Source organism: Sipha flava, unplaced genomic scaffold, assembly GCF_003268045.1.
Source record: "Sipha flava isolate LNK unplaced genomic scaffold, YSA_version1 222_pilon_pilon, whole genome shotgun sequence".
Classification (NCBI taxonomy): Eukaryota; Metazoa; Arthropoda; class Insecta; order Hemiptera; family Aphididae; genus Sipha; species Sipha flava.
The window spans coordinates 1,376,401-1,393,004 of NW_020272853.1; the positions used below are offsets into that span (position 1 = coordinate 1,376,401).

At 29.6% G+C, this 16,604-nt stretch overlaps 1 protein-coding gene across 2 annotated transcripts; it reads left to right on the forward strand.

The window, feature by feature from the left end:
- Window positions 1-1,388: 1,388 nt before the first annotated feature.
- On the forward strand, window positions 1,389-16,198 carry LOC112683257 (lateral signaling target protein 2 homolog). 2 transcript variants are annotated; one of them, XM_025554180.1, is made up of 11 exons: window positions 1,389-1,905; window positions 12,793-12,939; window positions 13,008-13,139; window positions 13,332-13,630; window positions 13,692-13,866; window positions 13,947-14,077; window positions 14,198-15,007; window positions 15,090-15,239; window positions 15,305-15,459; window positions 15,501-15,739; window positions 15,798-16,198. In XM_025554180.1, exons 1-11 carry the CDS (start codon window positions 1,870-1,872, stop codon window positions 15,951-15,953), a joined length of 2,430 nt encoding a protein of 809 aa, XP_025409965.1. In that variant the 5' UTR covers window positions 1,389-1,869; the 3' UTR covers window positions 15,954-16,198. The 2 variants fall into 2 exon arrangements, with proteins under 2 accessions (XP_025409965.1, XP_025409966.1); XM_025554181.1 differs by having other exon boundaries at window positions 15,522-15,739.
- Window positions 16,199-16,604: the final 406 nt, after the last annotated feature.

The following is a 16,604-nucleotide window of genomic DNA, read 5'->3' on the forward strand; positions in this document are numbered from 1 at the left end:
AACATTAATTATATTTAACACTTAATAGACAAGATAATCATTGTATATTGTAATATATTAATAAACATACAAAAATAATAATAATGATAATAGATAATATTACAAATTTACTTATTATATGCATTATACTATTACAGTTTACAACATAAAATAATAAAAACATATAAAGGTTTGACACTTATTTTTCTGAACCGACAAATGGACAAACAAAATAATTATTACCATAGTTTTACTAGTCTAAATAACTGACCTAAATAAACCCTTTTATAATTAAGGTTACTGTTATGGTTACGGTTTTTCATTTTTGGAAATAAAGCTTCCGGTTTCAGTTACAGTTCCTAATTTTTAAAGGTTAACCGGTTTCAGTACCGGTTCTTTTCGGTTACAGTTATATATATATATTGAATCGAGGCAAACGCAGGAAAAAATAGGGGGTTTGTAAAAATGTAAAATATTGATAAATAGGATTCTATATTGTTTATTATATTGTATGTGTATATATTTATATATTTTATTTGCAAGTCTCATGGAAGATTTTGAAATAACTATTAAATTTGTTGGTCGTATAATTTTTTCTGATATTTTGGGTTGGTTGCGTTTCTGGCTGTAATAAATATATATATATTCTATGACCGCAAATACGTATTTATCATAACAAGACATCTGGGGACTCCATCCAAATATAAAAAAAAAATGTAAAATTATAAAATTGACCCATTGTTGTGTATGTTAGTCCACCCCGAGGAAAGAGCGTTCACCCCCCTCAGCCCCCTCATGAGGACACCCTGAATTATATGTTCACAAACAACGATGAACAATTTAATTTTTAGTTAATTACCCAAAGCAGTGTCTGTAACATGGACCAAAACTACCAATTGTGTGTGCACAAAAATAATTGTGTACATTTTCTCGGAATTTCAGAAGAGGTTTTCGAGCTCCGATTACGTCCCCCTCGTGTAAGCGGTCCTGTACACGAGTAACCCAGGGACCGTGGTGTTCCGTTGCGACGGATCGGACGGGACACAAAGCGGTCGACGGAAGTGGTCGTCGTCACGACGGTTTCCGATTTCTGTAGGTTGCGTGGGCGTCACGTGAAGCGGTCGTCGAGCAGAGGGCCTTGACACTCTACGGTCGCGCGCGACATCTGGTGGTGGTAGAAACGGGCACGCGCGTCAGTAGTACCAGTGCGAAGAGCGAAAAATCTTTGGGGGATCATTGTTTGCGGATCGTCACGGGAGGGGAAGAATCGTGGACAAGTTACCGCACGTTGGTGCGCGGTAGGATATCGCGACGATAACGTAACCGCAACTGTTATCACGTCCGCGCGCCGTGCATCACTGGCTCCGTCGTTCGGGGCGGTGTTTTCTTCGCCACACACCCCCGCCACGGCGAGCGGTCACTCTTCATCACGGCCGCCGCTTCGTGTCACCGCGTACGTGCAGTATAGTGGCGTATCGGGCTGCGCGCGCGCTTGCGTCGTCCACACTTGCGTCGTCCTATTTCGGGTCTTGCTGTGATTGTATTGTTTTTATTGTTATTATTCGTTTTTTTAAACTACCTCGTTTTTTCTCCGTTCCGTTCTCGTCTCGCTTCCGGATAGTGTTCCCGTTACCGCTCACTGTTGAAACCCGTTGATTATTCGCTGCACCGCGGTTCTGTGTGTCGACCGCCGTTTCCGTCGTTGTGTGTTGCGCTCGCGATGTGTTGACGCGCGCGCCCGTCCGTTGTCCCCGGTGAAATATGCCTCCAGACGGGTTGGCGTTGCCGTCGGTCATTTGAAAGGGTCGCCGCCGGATTCGAGTGGTGCCAGTGTTCGGTTCTTACCTCTACCCGGTCGTGCCCCATCTGCTAGTCACCACCTTCCCGGAGATGGAGTCCATTCGAAAATGGTTCTACAAGCCAAAAGTAAGTCCTCGATCTGCGTTACGCAACTTGTATACACGTGCGGTCACACTACCAACCATTATGTAACAGTCAAAAACTTATGGTTTTTGATCGTTTACGGTTCCTATTGCTGAATTCATATTTGAAATGCACTATCCGCTGAACTCCAATACCTGTAACATGTACCCATTGTTAGTTCTTTGATGATCTGTATTTAGTACACAGTACCTATAATAATTATTTTTGACTTGTGTACAGTTAATACAATTACACGCTTCCTAGTTAAAGTTTAAATTGTAAGTAATACATTGAAGTTGATTTAACTCTGATTTTCAATGTAATTGTTATCATAACATCTTATATTTTTTTGCTTATTATAACTCAATAGCATTGTCTATTATGAACAGGTAGTGAATAAGTAACCAATTGTTTCTATCTTACCAAGAGCTCTTCTATAACTGGTTTTGTTGATAAAAAACAATTGTTAACATATATGTATATATATATATATATATATACTAGCTGACCCGACAAACGTTGTTTTATCATTATTTTAAAAAAATTAACTATAAGTGAGGATGTAGTATATAAATGGAAGAGGTATGGAGTGCTGTGTACGGTGATGGACTATAATAATGATTAAAAATAATAATCGCTAATTATGATAATATTAGTAAAAAAACAATATTAATCCCTTAATGCAACTGAGTGTACAATATTTTTTGCTATCCCATCTTTCGTCAACACAAACAAACTGGATGGTTCGAGAGCACGCCACATATAATTGTCTGTGTAGAAAACATGATGTGCTCAAATCTAAGCCACAGATAGACATCATTTGGTACTTATTGATAGTCATTTCAAATGCCAATATAATTGGAAATTGAAGGCGTTTAAATTGTACATCTTTAGGTTTGATAGAGATTTGCAGTAATAATATATTTTCACCTCGGAATTTGCCATTTAAAATTATGGCTTCGATAACATTTTTCATTCATTTTTTAACGACTAATCGTGTGCCATTGTACAATCGTGGTGGGTTCAAATTATGAAGCAAAATAACCGGAGATCCTACTTTCATTTGTAAATTATGAGGTGGCTTGCCGGGTAAATCCAATGAGTTTAAAACTCTGTTGGATAATTTACAGCTTCAGTAGCATCACAAACTGTATCAATAGATTTGTATAACACCAAGTCTCCTGGTAACAAATGTTGTATCTTGAGATTCAATTCGTTGACATCTACATTTTTTGCTGCTAAAATTGCTTTTTCTGCCAGCCATTCATGATTTGTGTATTGTCTGTGTACATTGGAAAATATCTGGTCACCTTCTTCTAGCAGTTATGAATAGTAAAAAAAATTTAGCCAAATCTGCCCAGCCGTTCTCAATTGATGAAATGTTATACATTTTTGGCTTCTTTTTTATGTATATAGATAATAAAATGTAGGAATTTGTTTATTAATTTTGATTACTGAAATATAGTAACTAAATAATTCAGTAATCTTATAAATTTTTATTCAATTATAGAGGTATAAGTAGTACCTATGATTAGTTTTAATTATTTCTGGTTTTTAGTCAGTTTATGTGTAGGTATATTTTATTTAAATCTTCAAATAATTTCAGTAGCTACTGCATTTGCTTTTAAATATTTATTCAATAGATACTCAAGATTGAAAGTTTTTCTATTATGATACTATGAGTTAATTTACCTATTTATTTATTTTTACTTATATGAAATATAATAAAGATAAAGATATATCTTATTTCTTAATTTCTCTTAAAACTCTAAAAGTGTTTTTTGAGGTATTCACCTACTTGAGGACTATTTTTGATCTATAATTAATAATTTGATGACCTTTTAATTTATAAAATCAATGATATATTTTATTCAATAAAATAATACTTTTACCTAGAAAGTATTCGAGTATTATGTCAGCAAATTTTTAGCATTTAGCATTATTTACCTCCCTCTCCTCCCATGTCAGCATACTTAAAGTAATGACTACCTTTCCCTTCTATAATATATTAACATGTTTCATAGACCCCCCCAAATTCTGTTATTCTTATTAATTTCATTAAAACATTTCTGGATTTATTCGTAAACATTTATATTTTATTTCTAAAATATGAAATATAAACATAAGTCTTCTAACTTCTACAAAAATGAATTCAAAATGCCTATGCAGAGAAGCTATAATAGTGGATAGTTTGCCTAAATTGGCAACAATATATGGATTTTGTATACTTTTATATCGCCCTATAGATGGCATATCTTCAATGCTGATGGTAATTCATAAACTTTTGCTTTGTTGGTGAAATAATTCAAATTTTGATAGATATGATGATGGCATGAGATTTGATATTTAGCCCTTCCTCAGTTTGCTGATGTAATACTTGAATACTCCCTTATAAATAAATTGGGTTAGTTCTCCAATGGTTTAAGTACTCATTTAAGTATGTTTTGTTGTGTTTAAATATAAATAATATTTTACAAAAATTTATAGATACTTAAGGGTTAAAATAATTATACCATTAATAATAATAATGAAAGAATTATGGAGTATATTGAAAATTAGACATGGTTTTGCTACTATTTTTGTCTGCCAAAGAAAAAATTACTAAACAAAATTGTTACATTTAAAAATAAAATTATTATATTTATACTTGTATTCATGTTTCAAATATAATTGAAAGGTTATAGAAAGTATAAGAAACAAGTTTGGAAATATATTATTGTAATCATTTATTCAATGTTTATAATATAATTGTACATCTTTTTATGTATTGTATTCAGATAATTTGAGTAATTTATTTTCTGATTTTAAAATTTTCCAAACCATAAAATAGTAAGAGGTAGATTATTGTGTTTGCAATTATATTAAAATAGACAATCATTTTTTTTTAAAATTTGAAATAGGTGCATAGATTGATTATTTTATACAAGGACAACGAACAAAAAAAAAAAAAAAAATAAATAAATATTAATAAAATAGCATCCTTGATAAAACCAATACTTATATTTGAACTAAAGACCAATTAAAACTGTTAAGTAAAACTTTTTTTCATAGGGAAATGACCTTGTATTTTTGTCTCTTTGCATTATTTTAAGGTTAATAGGTGCAATGATTCTATAATGATATAACTGAAGAAAAAAATTATTAAAATAATAATATTATTTTAAATTTTACTTTGTACCTATTGAGGTTTCTATTGGTATATTTAATAACTTTATTTTTTTAAAGTAATTGACAATTATTTATTTTTTTAGTTCATTTATAAATTCATTTTTTTTTTTATCTATATTATTGTAGTAAAATGTAAATTGTAAATGTGTACATACAGTTAACAACAATCTGTTTTGTATTGTTAAATTGAGTTAAGTGTGTCTTTCATTTCAAAATGACTCAGTTATTATGATGTTTCTTAAACCAATAATTATTTTAACCTACTATCTACTTTAAGAACATTAATTGTAATAGACATAAAAACACGTTTAAACTCCTAAATATCTATTTATCTACTTTCTTTCACCATTATCAGTTGTTATAGTATTTAAAAGAATTTAAGTATCCATTTGGTATCCATACATTTAATCACTCATAAGTACAAAATATAGAATGTTGATTAATAATTGTACTGTTATGTTTTTCTATATTGTTTGTTTTTCATATAATATTAAATTTATAAATGTATTTAATTTAATAATATTGAATACTATAAAGCCATGGTTACTTTGAAGTTAAATGTATTTTCAATAACTAGAGTTTTATGATAAATATGATTTTGTTAAAGTAAAAATTGCAAAAATTTGTTAAATTTTTATAATCAATTAGTTTTTTAAAATATAATATTTGTTCAAAATTGAAATATAATGTTTATCATTTTTCAAATTAACTTCTTACTAATATTGATAATACAGTCTATCAACTCAAAGTAAATACTATTAACCTGAAATATTTATGTAACTGTATAAATTAATAATTTTTAATTATTAAAATATAAAAATATAGGTAACTTTACTGTAACACTAGTTCAAGTTGAAATATGCTTTCTTATAATTGTAAATTGATTTTGATTTCACATTTTCCCTATACTTCTTATTTCATTTGATGTACACAGTTAAAACTTATTAAGTAATTTTAATGTAATAGTTAAAAAAAACAAAGGTGGTTTTGTAGAATAGTAAAAGGTCAATTGGTAGTCTATTGTTTTAGTTATAGAAATATTAGCTTGTCAGTTAATCAATGACACTAACTTTCCCTTTAAAAATAAATAAAATAAACTATTTTACTTAATTACATACTTAAAAATTATAATTAAATATGAGTAAAATAAATTATAATTAAATACATATTTACTTAATTTTTATATTATGTATCTTATTAAGAACCAAGACAAGTCTCAGAAATATATGAAGCAATATATTATGTCTTGTATTTACTTGCCTTAATTCTTATTAATTGAATATCTAGAGACTTATGAAATATTATATTGTATCGTTGTATAGGTCATATGTTTTTTAATTCTAAATTTATTGGTAACACAACCATAAGTATGCACTAAGAAATCAGTTCAATCCTTAAGATGATATATGTTATTGTAACTTACTATATGAGATGTAATAAAAATAATTTAAGTACAAAATGTATATTTATATTAAATACATACACTAAAAAGAGAATATTTAATTTCTTACTTTTTTTTTCTTTAATTGGTGTGTTATACTAAATAAATGTGTAAGAATTGTGTTATTTAATATTTTTTGTTAAGTGTTAACTCATATTGAATGATAAATATGCCTTATATTTTTATAAAATGAATAAGTATTTATTTTAAATTAAGAAATTAAATCAAGTTAAATTTGAGGTTAAATTAAAATGTTAGCTGGTTTTCTGTTAAAGACGATATCGTAAAAAATAATTTTTTTATTTAATGAATAAAATTATAATATTAATAACTCGTTTGGGTTTAGGATAAAAAAAAAGTATTTTGCTATATTTCTACTTTACCAGACACCCTTTTTTTTTTATTTTTTTTTGTTCTTCAGTTTTTTACGCTGAAAACGATGGTACATAAATAAATTTGCGGAAATCATTAGTTTTGTAGTTATAGCCTTTTAAAGTTTTTAGTTTTGTTTGAAAATCCTATGTTAGATTGAGCATATACTATTTATACCGTGGAGCACTGGGTATCATGGCACTATCAAAAGAAGAGGACAATGAATTCATCAAACCATGGTAATTCAATGTTTCTAGATTTTTTCCAATTTTTTTTTTATGATTATATAATATTACGTGTCATATTATTATATCTGTCACATTTTACTTTTAATCCTGTGACCTACTTGGGGTCGTGTTGCATAGCAAATTGGAAGATATTTTAATTTTTAACTGTCCGAGCTAGTGTCTCCCCGTTCGGTCTCTATGAGCAAGAATATAATCATTCGTTTTTTATTTATTTTTTAAATTATAATTTGTTAATTATGTAATTATGAAAATAATAAAAAAGCTGGTTGATCTTGATCATCACCACTGGACGTGTTATCATGGTCATCATGGTTATCATTATCTTCGTCACTGTTGCTATTGTCGCTCACACATAGTGTAATATATTACTCTATGTGCTCACATCGCTGTTATTTAATCAATTTTGCCTTAGTTGATTTACTTAAGGATCCGAAAAACAATTGCAAAAAAAAAGGGTGTCTGATAAAGTTGAAAAATTCCAATATTTTTTATATAAACGTGCCAAATCGTGGTATGAGAAATTTGAGATTTCTTATATTTTACTAAAAACAAGAGAAAGTCATTTTAAAAGTGTGTCAATTTATACAGATTCCTATTTACAAAAATATAATTATTTTATACATTTTGAACGACAAAAACAAAGTATTAGTATCAATATTATTCATGTTACTATTTCAACTATTTAATTTAGCTATTGTATTTCTAGATTTATAAATAATGTGTATTAATTATACGACTATATATTCATTATTCTAGTTCACATCGAATATATTTTATTTTTATTTTTTATACCCTTATATCTTAGAATTAGTATTGTTATCATATAAAAAAAATAATTGTGTAGCAGCAGCGGATATGCAATACATACGGGCTGAAACACGATAGTTACTGATGAGAATTTCGTAGCTAAACAAAATTGAAGCAACAATATCGGAAAACATGCATAATACATCTATTGTACTGACGAATATATTGTTTTTGTATCATGTGAAATTTGTTTTATATTTTATTTAGTCATTCACGTGCCTTTTTGTCATTTGGTTGGTTTAATTGGTTATCCTTTGCAATTTCATTTCCACCTCACGTCTGAGTAAAATTCTAATGTATTATACCGAAAAACACATGTGTATAATATGTTGAATATGCAATAATATGCTGTTAATATAAGATTATTTCCTTTTACTATTTGTGAAAATAAAAATATACCCCGAACTAAACTCGTTATTCATAAAATAATAATTGTATTTTGGTTATTTATTGATAATGTGTATTATATTATACTTTGAAGAAAATGCATATTGGTTGGTGTAAATACAAAATTCGGTTTTTCTTTGCAAAAAAAATATTATTTGTGTAAAATTTTCATTATATACTTATAAATATTTAACGAGTACGTTTTAATGATTTTAAATATAATCCTTAAGTTTGTAATTTGTAATATTATATTGATAATACGTTAATTATCTAAATGTTTTTTTTGTTTCTTTTTATCGAGTGTTTTCCCCCTGTTATGACTTAAAAATATTTGTGTACTGATTGTTTTTAGATAATATATTAATACCTTATGAAAATTGCAATTCAACCGTAACTATTGCGTTTCTGATTGATAATAATCCAAAAATATAAGTACCTATACTTATACAATTATTGATTAATATGGTAAAATAACTAAAAATACAACTTGTTGAATTATGAGTACAAAAACATAAATTGTTTAATTCCAAAGGTTAATTTTTTTAAATAGTTCATCCATTGTTATGATGTTTCTATTTGATATAATTTTGTATCTATTTGTCATTTAATCAATTAAACCTATGTTTTCGCTGAGAAATATTCTTAAAATTAATTTGTTTGATATTGTTTCTGATATACTTTAGTTTATTTTATTTTTTATTACACGAATATGTTAATGTACAATCAGTATGTATTTCTTTAGTGTATCGACGATGTGTTGGCTGTAAAAACATTTTCTACTTTTTTACTTTGTTATTACAAAGAGTGAGTTTAATTTAACGTGATCACGTTATTCGGATTAAGTAATTTTGGTTCTATTAATCGGTTGATTTCGTAAAACATATTTTTTAGTGATTATGCGTATATTTAGAATAAAATTAAATCTGAATAAAAATTTAAAAAAAATTTAATTTGAACCAAATAAAATTAACAAAGTATCTATTTTCGATTAGACTTGAAAATCATTGTACTTATTTGTTATTTTTGAAACAACTTCTTTGAAAATAAACCTAACCGAACTAGTACACGACATACAAAGATAACCGAATGACATGACTTATAATAGATACACTATCACACTGATTAGTTAAAAAATAAAATTGGTCTTCTAAATTAATCAGTTTGAAATACCATAAAGACAAAACGATAAGAATGTTCATAAAATTGATTCGGATAAATTATTTGGTACATAGTGATTCTCATATTAAGTCAATTTAACATTAGTAACATAAGAAATAGTTTACGATTTTCTTTTTTGATTCCAATAAACGGTAAATTCTATAAATCAGTGATCATATTAAGACAAGGTTAATTTCACAACAATTTAGCTAAGCTTAATCAATAAACAGCGATGTATAAAATAATATAATAGGTGATAAATTAAACGATCATTACTATTTGGTATAACTTTTGTATATTGTTTTAAAGCAAGGCTAAAATCCTGAATCTTAATCAAATTATGCGGATTCTGAATTTTTTTCTTAATATTTTGACTTAATATTATTTTTGAATAGCTTACCTATTACAAATTTATTATTTGAGAAAATATTGTTGTTCACCTAAAAATATCATAGGTGTCTTGATTCAATGTAATTTAAAATGAGCGCAAACCTTAAGTTGTGTTTTATTTAATAGTGAAAATCATACATTCTTACGGTTTCCAAATTGTATTATCAATCGCGGTCGTTATAGTACAAAAATTTGTTAACTTTTACCGAATTAAATGTTACCTATTCAAATAGTTTGGATAAAGTAGTATAGTTGAATATGTGGAATAAAGCAAATATATTATCTGCCAAGGACTCATAATTTTAAATGTTTCTAAATATGTTTTTGTAAAATCTGTGTGTCATCCGTTTTCGATGCCACCTATATAATACATCAACCGTAAAGTAAATTTTTCTTCGCGTGTTTGCATATGTAGAGCACGTGAAAACGATTTACCATAATATGTATACATACTGGTACCTATTGAGGTTTTTTTTTTTTAAACGTTACCCAATATGCATATAACTCCCAAGTACGCAAAATATTCACACTGCTCTCAATTGTTGTTGAACACTTTTCAGAGTAATTGTATTACACATTACATTTACGTAATCAATGTATTATTCAATATGTTCTTAAATACGGTTGTTGTTTTATCGTAGAATAATTTATTTTCGCAATGCGTTGGATTTTTTTAAAAAAAAAAACAATTTTTGTCGTATTATTTATTTGTTTATTTATTACGTAGATATTATAGGCAGATTCTTGTTTTCGACGTCTAAAGCGTATTTATATGATAAATAATATCCACGTGTTTATACCATATATGTACAAATAAAGAAAACATTAGTATAAAAAATTATAGCTGTAAATATAAGTTGAATTATATTATACGCATAGATGTGTGGTAAATAACATTAAAATATATTAAAATTATTTTATACCTGTGTGGTAAAATTGTGCTCTGAAGGTGATTTCACAAAACCGTTCAAGGGAAAATTTCACTTTGCAACAAGTAACGATGTAATATTCCATAACAATTTAACTCTTGTTAGATACGCCGTTTTCGACCGCGACCAGTACCTTAAGTTGCTTTTTTTGATTTTCCGGAAAATTTCGGATTATATATTAAATATGTATCGAATTAAGTATAAATCAAGCAAGTGTATCTTTATTACAGTGACGATGTGTATACAGCCTAGTATATAGCCTTAGCCTACATTTGAGACTTATATCTGTTATAATTACGTTGTTTTTCTTTTGTAGGTGCGCAGTATATTTCGTACATATTTTAAAATCGTTTATTTTCACTCGTGTCACTGAGATTTAACTTGAGAAAAACAAACGTATAAATCGTATATTATTATTATTTTCGTCGATATGATCATTATTGATGATAATGCACTCATGTGCGTATAAGTATACGCAATTGACGCAATAAAGTGACTTCGCGTAGGCGAGTCTTGTGTACATTAATGTAATATTTTAATAGAGAGTTTTGTCTGATAATATCAATATATTGTAGACTGAAGTGTATAATTTATATAGTGGCCATGAATAAAGCAAGTGCCAAGTGAAAGTATTACACATAAACGACGACAAGCGTTTCGGCGGGGTACCTGCGTTTAGTGCAAACAAATTGGTCATATATTTTTTTCACTTTTATTTCACTGTGTCGGTTTGTAAGAAGGTACTTTCTTTATGCTTTCAATGAGACTCGATTCGTACTTATTTCAATATTATTATAGTGAAAACGTCGAGGCGTCGTTAGGCGTTATATTATAGTACATAAATAATTTTATGTATGTTCATATAGCCTTCGCTTATCTCAGTGTGCACATGTAGACTTTTTACTTAGTAATGGTTGTAGTCTTGTATTCAAATTTTTATTAGCTATGTTTTGAAGTCAATCCATTTTTTTTTATCCAAGAGAAAACCTTCTAATTATATTATTTTACGTAATTTATTATTTAATAAAATATATATTAGTTTTACAAGTGTAAAATGGTGGGAAAATATTATTATATTGTATTTCCATCTTTTGTTTTATTCGAAAGTTAAAAAATATGATTTTGATTTGCATTTTATCCCTATACATTATTCCGTATAAATTATGTTAGTACGCTGTAACGTTAATTGACATCATCTTTTAACTACCGATTTTCAAAATAATGGCGGAACTATCAAATTCATTAAAACAGCACTTGACAAGTATTATTATTCATTATATTAAGTAGGTACCTTTAGGGAAGTATTTATGAGAGAGCGAGTGTACCCCCCCCCTCACCGAAATGAAAACGCCATTGTTATAAATTGTTATTTTGGACATGGATATGTCTTAAGGGGTTATCCCGAAAATTTGTTGTGACACTGAGAATGTTGCATATGCGATGATTTAAAATTTTATATTTATATTTATAAAATATGTTTATTATTTTAAGAAAATATGTGGTGAATTTTAAGTGACTAATAAAAATATAGAGTTTCTTATTTTTCTGATGGTGTAAAGACAATCGAGAAGTCTTATAGATAGTAAGATAGTGTTCAAGTAATTTTTGTCGTAATAGTGTGTTTCCTCCTTCCCTTCCCCCCAAAAATCAAATACACGACTGGCCCCCTCCGAAATGAAAACCTATATACGCCACTAGTATCATTGTGGTAAATTAAAACAATGAGATACTTAATTTATTTTTTTTGTTACGCAATCAAATTAAAAATTATTATGTTTTCAACCCGTTGTAATATTTTTAAAAACAAATAATTAAATTACGTGAAGAAAGGAGTACTTATTGCGTAAATCTCGTGGATTATTGTGTAATTTTAAATTTTTGTATGAATTTTGTTGACAATTTTTTTTAAATACATTATTTAACTTTCTACGTATCGTATCTATGAAATTCGTTATTGACTCATAGATGTAATATCATGTTTGATTTGCAGAAAGGAGACCGTTCATTGTTGGCGCAATTTTTCTATGCCGATGATGAACTAAATGCCGTGGCTACGGAACTGGACAGTTTTGATGGCAAAAAAGACCCTCAGCGATGTACTGCCCTTGTGAATCATTTGAGACAATGTCAGGACAAAGTATGCGTGTATATTAACTTGGCAAAACGTAATGAAATATTAATACAAATAGTTTTATTTTATTTTAGGTTTTAACGATTTGCATTAAAATTATGGACGAGTTGATTCCCGGCGAACGTGCCAGTCGTGATTTTCGTGTAAAATTTCCAGATGATGTAATTCAGGACAATTTGGCAGGGCAGTTGTGGTTTGGTGCTGAGGTAATTATTAATAATAATATTGCAGACTATAATAAAGTTCTGTAAAACACAGCTACCAAAAAAAATTTTAAATTCATGTACTGTATAGCTTTGACCGAAAATAACGACACTAATAATTGCGTGCCTAATACTGTGATTTTAATTTGCCACTTGTCTAATGACATCAATTTTTTTTATTTATTATTTTTAAAGTGTTTGTCCGCGGGGTCCAGCATAATGAACAGGGAAGCTGAAAGCGGTGCTATGAGGCCTCTCGCTCGTGCACTAACCAAATCGTTGGAAAAAGTCCGAGGTCTTTTGCGAGATGCAAGTCTTTGTAGTGACCAAACACCACCGTGTTTGCGCAACCTAATATCGTCGTTGTGCACGTTTGATCATTTGTTGGCTGAATTTGAGCTACGTTATGTGTCTGCCATGGTACCCGTCAAGACTGCTCATGAATACGAACTCCAACAACTTGTGGTCGTCTTGTTTTCAGAAACCCTCCAAAGGTTAGTGTCCCCCAAATCGTCTTTCGTCCATGATTATCTTCAATAACGTGTTGTTTTTCAGGGCACTTGTTAAGGGTCTCTTGACTCAAGATATGGTTGACGATTACGACCCGGCTCTTATGTTCACTATTCCTCGATTGGCAATCGTTTCTGGTTTATTGTTTTACCCCTACATGTCACCATTGTCCCTCGACCAAAACGCTACTAATATGTCTGATATGTTCCGTCCATTTCGAGTGAGCACATGACTAGCCATACTATTTTCTATGGGTTAAAAGAGTAACAAAACTAATAGATTTTATCAATTTTTGTTCAGTCATTGTTAATGAAAATTCGAGAGCTCCTTTTGACACTGTCCGAAAAGGAGTTGTCATCACTAGAAAGAATGTTGTGCTCATCTGATGAGGTGAAGTTTGATGAGAAATTGTCAACTAAAAATAAACAGTTGTAAGTAATATATACAATTTTTCTCGTATAATATGTATTATATGACTAAAAACAACTTCGCTTGTCTATTTGAATTTACTATTATGCATATATTTTGATGTTATATATTTTTCGTTTAAGATGTCAAGAAACGAGTGACGAAGACTCAGAATGTCTTTCATCTAGTACTGCCGAACTAGTAATGGAAAATAATGTCACTTCAACCATAGAACATTGCAGCACAAAAGGATTTCCACCATCATCCCCTCAAGACTTGATGAATAACAATCCGTCGATAAAACATAAATCCTTTGGATCAACAATCATATCAAATACCAACGATCTTCAAAATAACGAATTAAAAAATCCTGTTTCATCAAGTACGGCATCCACTAACGAGTGTTTGGAGTCGAGCTCGGTACCAGATGCTGACCTTACTGAATCTTTGGCTACGGCAACAGAAGCTTTAACTGAAATTCTGGTCAAGTCGAATGTTGATCACGATCATCGAAATGGTACGCAGGATACAAACGGTAATGAAGCACCACTCCTGAAACAATATCCCAACGTGTCCAGTAGTTCTACGCAAACGGAATGCCCTCCATCTAGTTCGTATCACTCGTGTTGTTGCAAAGAGTGGAACTATTGGAAATCAGCCGAGGATAAACAAGAAAGGTGTGGTAGCAACAATTCCGTCTCCGTCACCACCATTCAGTGTCAGTCGTCTACAAGCTGCTGTTGTCATCATAGGAGGAAAAAGGTCACCACTACCACCACTGGAAGTTGTAGCAGTAGCAGTGAAACGGCACAAGACAAGATCAACAGTTGCGAGTGTACTGTCTCAAAATATTCAAAGAACTGGCGAGAGTTGCGTAAAACTACCAGTAACAAAAGAGCCAACATTATATGTCGTTTTCAGAGCTGCAACAGTAATAGACATTCTAAATCTGTGTTAGTAATAATTCAGTTTTATTTCTGGTAGAAAGTTAATTACTTACTCTAAAAACATAACTATAATTAAACTTAATTTCAGGATTAAAAAACATGATATGTGTTCAAGCTGTTCTACTAGTTACACGACGTCCTCTGCTGATGAAAGTGATGAGAGCATGACTGATAGTACATCGACTGACAGTTCCTGTAATTATACCTTACGCCGACAAAAAGCTCGTGCTAAGTTTAGGTGAAAATAACAAGATGTTTTTTTTTCAAATTGAATAACATAACACTGTAATTTATTTTGTTTAGATCTGATGAAGATTTATTGCATCGTCTTTTTGTGTGCATATCTGGAGTGGCCGATCAACTGCAGACAAATTTTGCTGGGGACTTACGAAATATACTTAAAGCAGTATTTCTCATGTCGAATTCAAACTATAGTACAGATAATCAACAGAACACCGGTTTGTTTATGAAAGAACTATTGAAATATGTATATTTTAAGATATGACTATTCAAATCACAGAAGTATTGCCAGTAATAAACAACGCGGCTTCAGTGATAATTGAAAATGGTGAAGAGGCTCTAGTATGGAGAAGTGAACCATTGATAGGTGATGTATTGTCAACAACTATGGAGACTCCTCCTCCTTGGGTACCTGACAATGAAGCACCTACGTGTATGTCTTGTAAAGCTATATTCACCGTTGTCCGAAGACGTCATCATTGTCGAAATTGTGGCAAAGTAATAATAATTCTGAATAGACTTGAGGAAAATTTCTAATCATTGAAACTTTGCATAGGTTTTTTGTTCTCGGTGCAGTTCCAACTCTGTTCCACTACCAAGGTTTGGACATCTAAAGCCAGTACGTGTTTGTAACCGTTGTTTCATTTACCAAGTTACCCCATTCACATTGGAGCCTTCAATTGGACCGGTTCCAATCGTTATGCAATCTTAGTATATTTTATGAAGTTTGTATCTCCTTCCAATTATTTTCTTTCCTATGCATTCCAAAGCTATGAAGAAACATCTTTATTTTTTGTGTTACCATTTTATCCTAATTGACTTTATTAGTTTCTTCCATTTAATCTTTTGCTTTATAAATTTTCCCCATTTATAAATATTCTGTTCCTAAGAGTAATTATAATATTAGTATTCAAAAAGAGAACATTTTCATTCAACCATTCAATGATTTAATTTTAATGAATGCATTTGTTATTGTATTTTCTTATCTAAAAATAATTTTATAAACATTAAGTTAAAAATCATAATGTGTTTGTTATCATTAGCATAATATCCTGTGTTATCAATTAATACATTTTTATTAATATATATATTTTTTTCTAACTAAGCTGCTCAATGATGTTGTTTGACCATTTTATATTGTCACCTTAAAAAAATATTGTCAATTGACAAATTTATTAAATTCTTATCATTATTATTAGTTAATAGTTGATGATTACGCATACATTTTTTTTTTAATTAGTTTCAAAAAAAACTTAATTTTCTTTTGTCAATGTCGTTTTATTATAACTATAGCAATTAACATATGTAATTTTATATTTCAATTGGATTAATGATCAAAAATGGCTGTGGATTTATTTTTAAT